Here is a 9,585-nt window from a genome sequence, read left to right as displayed (position 1 = left end):
TTTCCCAAGTGACTAATATCAACTGCCCCTATATTGCCTTCGTAAATCTTAATTGGACCTTTCATTTCAATATTAAAGTCTTTTAATAATCCTCCCATAGCTAAAACTTCACTCACTGCCTCAGATAAGGCGACATACTTAGCACTAGTAGAGGATTTGGTCACACTCCCTTGTTTTCTGGATTTCCACTCTATTACATTAGTAGGATATATAGGGGGGTTCTGGATCACTTCCCAATTCAGGCGGTTCTGAGGAACTTTCCAATTCACGGGAGAGCGGTACCGCAGAGCGCTATTGCACAAGCATATATGAAACATGATACTCCTTTGGTATTGCACAAGCATTACGTCATCTAGGCCAAGGACAGAGCTGTTAGGCACCGCCCCCTTCTTTCTTACGTCATCTAGGCCAAGGACAGAGCTGCTGAGTCATCACTTAAATTTTTCGCGGGGGAGGGGGGCAATCCCTATGAAACATGATACTCCTTTGGTATTGCACAAGCATTACGTCATCTAGGCCAAGGACAGAGCTGTTAGGCACCGCCCCCTTCTTTCTTACGTCATCTAGGCCAAGGGCAAAGCTGCTGAGTCATACCCCCTTCTTTCTTACGTCATCTAGGCCAAGGACAGAGCTGTTAGGCACCGCCCCCTTTCTAAGAAAATGTAAAAAGGTGGGGGACCAATGCATCCTATAAGAACATTGTATTCCAAGCGTTGCGCTTCAGATCGAGACAATCAACACGAAAAAAGCATGATGTATTACAACAATCATCCGCTCACTGAATGTGATCATTCTAGCATCGAGGAGTCACACAAAAAGAGGAGACTAAATAATATGTAAGTAGAAAGATAAAAAACTTGTGAAAAAGAAATTTTGAAAAACATCTAATTCTTTAAAAAAAATCTGTTGAAGCAGTTTTGAAAACAGCGACTCCATTTCACAATCATCGAGTAGTTTGCACAGAATCTTGAGTCGAAGATATTCCATAGCTGGCAATTATTTTAAATATCTCGAAATTGGTGTACACGTTGGCGATGATATTTGTGTGGAACTAACTATGGGGGATAACCGTGGTAACGAGATCACATTTTCCCAGGATGCATGGACAGAGTTGTTGCGCACGAAGGAGTGTATTTCCAATTTACTTTCCATGCAGAAACAGTGTAGAAAAATGAGTGATGATTTAACATTGCAAATAGTTAATCTCAATGGTATGAATCTAGTGAAATTGTCGAATCAGTTCACAGCTCTATATATCACGGAAAAAACTATGCATAACTTGTACAATCTCGAATTCTGCATACACAACATGTATTCATGGCTGATCGGCAATGTTCCCACGATTACCGATAAATTTATGAATTTTGTCATTGTGGTGAGGTATACCAACGCGAAGAATATCGTGAAAGCGATTGTCGAGAGCGAATTTTTTGATCAAAGTTCATTGATTGATTGTGAACTGGTGGCTTCATGCACTAATATCATTGCAGTCGAGGCGCAAAAAACGGATAGGTTAAAATATTAATGTTGTGTGAAAATTGTCTTTTGTAACAATACATTATTTTAAAAATAAAATTATTCAAGAATATCTCTTTTATATTTTTTTATTACAACATTACATACAATTCCTACAGAGAAATGAAGCAGAATTATCACAATATATAATAAGTATAGTCGTTTTACAAAAAATTAATTATCATAACTAAAAATACAAGTAGAAAAAATATAATTAAAGTATATTCGTTTTAGATATCCACGAATTATGTGACGCATCCATTCCCAGCCATTTCACATATACTTTATTTCCTTTTCTGCGTAATATTTTTTCAACTAAGTATATGTCAGGATATTTTGCCGCACGTATCTCAAGTTCATAAAATCCTCCGGCGATAGATTTGTTCGTAGAGTCGACCAAGAGATATGTGACAGGATTCGTTCGTTTTACCGCGATAATCTTGAATATTTCAGTTGACCAGTTTGGCGTGTATCCTTTGTCGAATAAGGTTTTAAACTTGCTGACACGCACACGATCATCGACCTTGAATTTGGCAGGACCAGCAATCTTCACGTTACTGTATACGGTGGACAGAAGGTGTCCAGCATTTTTACGGCTCACGTCGACAGGTCGCATGCGGATTGTACGATGTTTTCGATTATTGTAGTCCTCAGTCAACGTGGGAAGCGCATCGATCCAGCGATATTTTCCACTCAACGAGAAAAATTTCCACTCAACGAGAAAAATTTCCACATGCTATTCTTCAGCGTGCGATTGAAACGTTCCACGACGGAAGCTTTCATAGTGCTAAATGTAGAATAATGGTATATGTTACGACTCTTTAGATAGTCTTGAAACGTTGTATTGTAGAATTCTTTCCCCATGTCAGTCTGCAAGTTGTTCGGGGCTCTACCATCTTTCTTCAACGCTGACGCGAAAGCTTTGCACACGTCGCTCGCATTTTTACTCTTCAAAGGAACTGACCATGCATATTTGCTAAATACATCGATTATCGTGAGAATATATCGATGCCCTCCATTGTCTCGCGCATATTTTTGAACTTCAACGATATCGGCTTGCCAAAGATCATCGAATCCTCGCACGATCACACGTCTACGCGGGTAAAAACGTCTCGCCGGAGCATGCAGTTCTTCCACCACGTTTTCTTTACTCATCGTCGTTCTTGTAGCGCTCTCTCATTAACCGATTATTCACTTTTCAATCCAACTATTGAAGCGATGACTGATTCAGCTATCCAACTCGTTGAAAGCGACGCGTATCGTCTCTTGCTGTCGCTACTCAACTCGCTTTTCAATAGAGTCTTTACCTCATATATACTTTTCTTAAAATCTTCAGTTATATTTCCATCCCCCTCATTTTTTTCTCTCAAGGTTGATGATTTTTTATGATAACTTGATGACTCGATAAATGCTACTTAATATTGATAATACAGGTACAGGTACAGACAGGTACAGATACAGCTACAGACAGGTACAGAAACAGCTACAGGCAGGAACATGAACAGCTACAGACAGGTATGGACAGGTACAGGCAGCTATAGACAGGTATAGACAGGTACAGGAACAGCTACAGACAGGTATAGGAACAGCTACAGACAGGTATGGACAGGTACATGAACAGCTACAGACAGGTACAGGAACAGCTACAGACAGGTACAGGAACAGCTACAGACAGGTACAGAAACAGCTACAGACAGGTACAGACAGGTATAGGAACAGGAACAGGTACAGATACATCTTGTACAGTATGTTCATGTATGATGATTGCTATCCATGGATTCCCCTCAAGGACCGTCGACACGTTTCTTGTCAATATTTCAAACTCGTCTTCTTTTTACTTTCTCCTTCAAGGTCTCGTTGATATCAGTTGATTTCATATTTTCATTTACATCATATCGAATGCCTTGTATCGTAGCCAGTATTTCAGACTTTATCGTTTCTTTAATGGTTTTCAGGTCTTTGATCAGTTTTTCATTCTGTTCAGCTAATATTTCAGACTTTATCGTCTCTTTAGCGGTTTTCAGTTCTTTGACCAGTTTCTTCACAATCTCGGACTCAAGCTTCACGTTAAGCGTGTCCACGTATACTTTGGTTGCAACATGATCGTTTGCTTCAGGATTCGCCACGCGTCCGATCCTCATACCTTTCGCATCATACAATTTAGCATCATCATTTAAACATATAGCATTATCATGCACATAACTTTTAAAAACGCCGGGATAGAAAATCGAAGAAACATTTGACTCGGGTTTGTTCGCTTCGCGAAACACCATACCAAATTTGTCGATAGACATTGTTTCACAAGCTAGTGTTTTTCTTCGCTTATCATCAACTCGTACAACTGTTTGACCTGCTCTTCAATCCACAGTATTCGTTGAAATATCTCATCCAGTTTTATCCATAGACTTTGAAATCTCAAGTTCCAGCTTTCACCGTTGTCCTCCCCCGAGGATATTGTTTGATTCGTTTTACAACAATTAAGACGAATGCGCATTCTATCGAGCTGTAACAATGTCACCAATTGACATTTCATTCATCACTAACTCAATGAACGCACGCGCTTTAATTTATAATTATACCGGCTTCACGAAGTTCTTCGATTATTGACGTTATTTCATTGTTATGGCTGGAATGTCCGGCATTCTTCGAAGCGGTTAACAATTTCACACGATCGACGAGTTTGTTTGGATCATCCCAATGCACGTAATCAATCGGATTGTTAGTCACACGCATAGAAGTTGGAAGTTGTATCCCCTTCCCACCACGTGACGAAAACATCGGTCCTATAATTTTCTTATACTTGTAACCTTTGTTTCCCTTTAGCTGATTCCCACGTCGATGCGCTTGCGTGAGAATGAGAATTCTTTTGTACACATTCTTATCATCCTCGGTGTACAACTGCTTGTCGGGTATTCTATTGAATATTAATTCATAAAGACCATGAGTCCCCTCGTACCTTACTCCGTTAATGATGATATCATCATTGCTGTTCACTTCAAACATTGAATTTCCCAGCATCAGTTTATTGTCTTGGAAATATACCCCGAACACGTTGTCGGACTTTTTCATTGATCCGGTAAAAAATTTTTCTAAATATTCACGCGCCAAAGGTCCGAAATTCTCGGTTAGATGTTGATTTTCCTCCCGATAAGTTTCTGGATTTTCAAAAATATTACGCATTGAAGATTCCAAAGATACCGTGCTCGGTGATTCGAAAGTATCCTGTTGCGGCATCGTTGACTCGATCTCACCGTCAGCGAGCGTTACTTCATCATTCTTTTTCTTCTTTATTCTTCTTCTTTTTTTCATAGATGACGATGGTGTCGTTCCCCTAATATCTGAGAATCTTCTTTTTTTTTGTATGGGAGACGGTGGTGGTGTTTCCTTAATATCCGAGAACGTGGTGTCACTATCCGGTTCAACAGTAGATGTATTTTGAACTAGCTGTTTCAACGGTTCGACGATCGGTTGTAAAGTTGTTCGCAAATTCGTCTCGGCCATCATTTTCCCAACTTTCAACGCTAAATACTTTTTACGTATGGTATCACTGGTCTTCGCTATTTCATTCACGACTGAAGCTCGCAGCTTTTCATTCTTTTCCTTTTGAGTTGACATATTGGAAGCGCAAGAGAGAGATTTACAGCCACGATACAGCACCGACCACCCTTACCGAGCAACTGTACTCGTTACAGTATGACAAACTCGTTAAATCCACGTCTGTAACGACCACGATTCGTAGGACTATCTTTATCGATTACGAGAAATCCATACTTCTTTCGCCAACAATTCGCACATAACGCGCTAAACGTTTCGAATGACATATCGGTATTTACATGATCCTGATGAATGTGACGCAAGTTCATGGTATCCTGTTTGAACAAAACCAGTACATTGGCGTTGTCACGAATTAAATGTTTAGGTATTCTCGCATACGACTGACCCAAGTAGAAGCAATCAACGTGTGAATGTCTACCCATCGCAAAATACTCTCTCATGATATCCTGCTCGTCACACGCCACATCGTCGAAGATAAATATTGAATCGGGGCGTACCTCTGCAGGGGGTATTACGTCAGCGTTGTCTGCGAACGCGAAGTAGCCTACATCCTTCCCCACGGATGAGAACAGTTTGCTCATGTATTGATATTTTGGTTGATTCAACGATTTTGAGTACACATAAACGTTTGCAAATCGTAGTCCGTTCGCACTCTCTAGCAGGCTGATCATAACGTTTGTTTTACCACATCCTGACGGACCGCTTATGACACATCGTACATTGCCTGGTAACAATGATCCATGTTTTCGCATCGTCTCGTCACAATCGTCGAACGCGCGACACGTTGGAACACGAATATCCAAAGATGCCTTACAAACTGCATGATTTGATTGATTCGATGAGGGAGGGGGAGGTAGTATTTATACGAGAGCTCGAATACCATCGGTATCAGTCACTCCCCACCCCCCCGAACGTGTTCTTTTTAAAAGAGATAGTAGACAAAATAGCTTATGAATCATCGTTCACAACGGTGCCTCAGTTCGCATACGGGCAAGTGGGTTTTTAAACAGAGCTATAAACGCGCTACCATTTGAATTGCATATACCTGGATATCAATTCTGTGGTCCTGGTACAAAACTAACTGCGCGATTAGCTCGTGAGGATCGAGGAATCAATCCGTTGGATACAGCCTGTCGAGAGCACGATATAGCGTATTCGCGATACAAAGATCTTGAAAATCGTCACAAGGCCGATCACGTTTTGGCTGATCGAGCGCTGCATCGGATAACGTCCGGAGACGCGACGTTGGGAGAGAAGGTGTCCGCGACTGCAGTGTTGGCAGCCATGAAAGCTAAAACGAAATTGGGCATGGGTTTGATAAAGAAAAAAGGTGAAAAGAAAAAAAAAACAACGGAACGAATTCTCCCGATCGCCAAACGTGGTGGTTTTCTACCGTTGCTGTTACCCGCTTTGTCGGCTATAGGCGCATTGACGGGTGGTGCCGCGGGAGTAGTCAAAGCTATAAACGCTGCAAAAGCTGCTAAGAAACTATTACAAGAAGCGGAGCGACATAATCGAGCCATGGAGGGTCGTGGGATACATCTCGTACCGTATAAGCATGGAAAAGGTTTGAAGGAAAAAAAAAACAACGAAGAAGGACAACACGACGACAGATATCGAATTGATGGTCATGTGTAAAGGATTACCGTATTTTCGTGGAGTTTTTATGCGTGACGATTTACCGCTGCGTGCGTGGGTAAACGAGCGAGGTATAGTCAATCTAGATAATAGTCGTGGACCGGGAACGCACTGGGTCGCCTATATAAAACACGGCTCGCGTGTCAAATACTTTGATAGTTTTGGAAATCTTCGACCACCGATCGAGTTGATTCAATATTTCGGCGCGAACGTGACGATCTTATATAACCACGAACGTTTTCAAAACTACGACGACAGCGTGTGTGGTCAATTGTGTGTGAAATTTCTCCGAGAATAAAAACGCTGGAAAGAGTCTCTCTACACGATGTATGCGAAAAAGTCATTTACGTTTACGTTGTCGGGAAGAAGCAGCATACTATCATCAAAGTACTTTCCCCCCATAGATCTGAGCAATGGCGAATATGAGCTGGGATTGCTCGATTTGCAAACTTATTATACGATACCGAACATCAGCGCCATCATTGGAAACAATAGATTCTACTTCGGTGAAAAAGATGAGGAGATCATCATCCCCGACGGTTCATACGAATTGGAGGCAATCAATGCGTACTTGAGGCGAGAAATATGCGCACGATATCCCCCAAAAAATGTTGACGAGACTGCCACCTCAGAATATCCGCTGGTCTTACGGGCGAACAACAACACCATGAAAAGCGAAATTAAAAGCAACTATCAAATAAACTTTGCAAAGCCTGGCAACGTGGGATCCATCCTAGGATTTTCCATAGATCGTGTTTTACCACCAAACGTGTGGCATACATCGAACACACCAGTGAATATCATCAGCGTGAATATCGTACGAGTGGAATGTAACATAACCACCGGATCGTACGACAATGGTAAACTCGTTCACACGATACATGAGTTCGCGCCTCAGGTACCACCAGGATATAAATTGTCGGAAACGCCTGCGCGAGTCATTTACCTTCCGATCGTTGCACGAGTAATTGACGATTTAACCATTCGCATAGTTGATCAATCCGGACGTTTGATTGATTTTCGAGGTGAAGAAATCACGGTGCGACTACACGCGCGACGAAGCAATGCTAATTCATAATACGGTATTCCATACATTGAACAACAGCATCGGCAACAACAGCAAGAAACTAACCGCAGAAAAAAGGTTGACGATTCGTAAGAAATTAACTGTGGAAAACGCAAAGTATCTACAATCTTTGGGCTTTATTGTTAAAAAGTGAGAGATCATGTTTGATGACATTTTGAACATCTCCGAAGCGCCAATCTTCGACAATCGCATAACGAAGATTGAGCTGCACACATACAATCCGTATGCTAACACAACGTTTGAAAACAGCGATGAGATAAGGATACCCATTCAACAACAAGACCTATACACGCTCCCATGTAAAAGCTTCCTATACGTTGAGGGAAAACTTAGTTTACCAGGAAAACTCGAATTACCGGTTGAAGGAGAATCCCACATCGATACGGTAACTCTCGAGAACAATACTGTTGCGTTTATGTTTGAGGAAATACGCTATGAATTGAATGGAGTGGAAATTGATCGGTCCAGAAATCCTGGCGCGACGACAACTTTGAAGAATTATGTGAGTCTGTCTAGAACGAGAAGCAGCGCATTGTCCAACGCTGGTTGGCTGTATGGTGATGATGGACAGAAGCAGACTGCAACAGCCACGGCTGCAATATATTTCAACTTTTGCGTACCTATGAGTGTTTTATTAGGCTTCTGCGAAGACTACAAACGCATCGTGATAAATGCTCGGCACGAATTAATTTTGATTCGCTCGCGTACCGACGCGAATGCGTTGTACAGTCCTTCCAACAACTCGAAACCTATTCTGAATCTATACAAAATTCAATGGCGAATGCCTCACGTCACATTGGATGAAGTACATAAGCTGTCCATGCTACAGATTTTAGACAGCGACAGACCGATCGACATGACCTTTCGATCGTGGGATCTGTACGAATATCCTCTACTACACACAACTACGAAGCATACATGGGCGATAAAAACGGCTCTACAAATGGAAAAACCGCGATACGTGATATTCGCTTTGCAAACCAATCGAAAGAACAACTTAACGAAAACGGCTACACAATTCGATCATTGCGCATTGACAAATATTCGACTTTACTTGAACTCGGAAAGCTATCCATACGATGATCTAAATATCGATTTCGAGAAAGGTAAATACGCGTTGCTCTATGACATGTATGCAAAATTCCAAGAATCATACTATGGAAACGGTGAAGCGCTACTCGATGTCACGGATTTCTTGCAATACGGTCCACTCGTCGTTCTCGATTGTTCCCGACAAAACGAAGTGTTAAAAAATGCTACGGTTGACGTGCGAATTGAATTTGAATGTCGAACCGACGTCCCCCCATCGACAACAGCCTACTGCTTAATAATACATGACCGTATCATGGAATACAATCCACTAACGAACATTGTTCGAAAAATTACTTAAAAAACGCTTGTACAAAAAATATATACTTTATCAAATAAAAAATTATGTGAATGATTTTTTATTTAAAAACAATCCTCATCCTTGCAATAGCGCTGTACCACCCCTCGAGAGAGTTTCTACTCCACTTTTTCAGAGTGGTATAGAGTTTCCCCCTTATCTTTTTGCCGCATGTAGGATTGTACCCTCGAACGTGCTTCATGATTCTTATTCATATCATTGCAAGAGGTGCGTTTCATAATCTGTAACAGCATTATTTCGCTGCTGATGCCGAGTTGTCAAGCTGGGGAAACATCTGAACACAATCCTACATCACCGAGAGAATTTCTACTTCACTTTTTTTTTCAGAGTGGTATAGAGTTTCCCCCTTATCTTTTTGCCGCATGTGGAATTGTGTCCCAGA

At 41.4% G+C, this 9,585-nt stretch overlaps 1 protein-coding gene across 1 annotated transcript; it reads left to right on the top strand.

Annotated features, from left to right (window-relative positions):
• The first annotated feature begins 7,934 nt into the window (after nt 1-7,934).
• Nucleotides 7,935-9,185, top strand: LOC143221934 (uncharacterized). Its single transcript, XM_076447608.1, has one exon. The coding sequence runs from the start codon at nt 7,935-7,937 to the stop codon at nt 9,183-9,185; it is 1,251 nt and encodes a 416-aa protein (XP_076303723.1).
• Nucleotides 9,186-9,585: the final 400 nt, after the last annotated feature.

Source organism: Lasioglossum baleicum, chromosome 1 (genome assembly GCF_051020765.1).
Source record: "Lasioglossum baleicum chromosome 1, iyLasBale1, whole genome shotgun sequence".
NCBI lineage: Eukaryota > Metazoa > Arthropoda > Insecta > Hymenoptera > Halictidae > Lasioglossum > Lasioglossum baleicum.
The sequence above is the reverse complement of the archived record's forward strand: the minus strand, read 5'-3'. Positions and strand labels throughout refer to the sequence as shown.

Coding starts and splice junctions, on each gene's coding strand:
- LOC143221934 (XM_076447608.1), top strand. CDS start 7,935: ATGTTTGATGACATTTTGAACATCTCCGAAGCGCCAATCTTCGACAAT.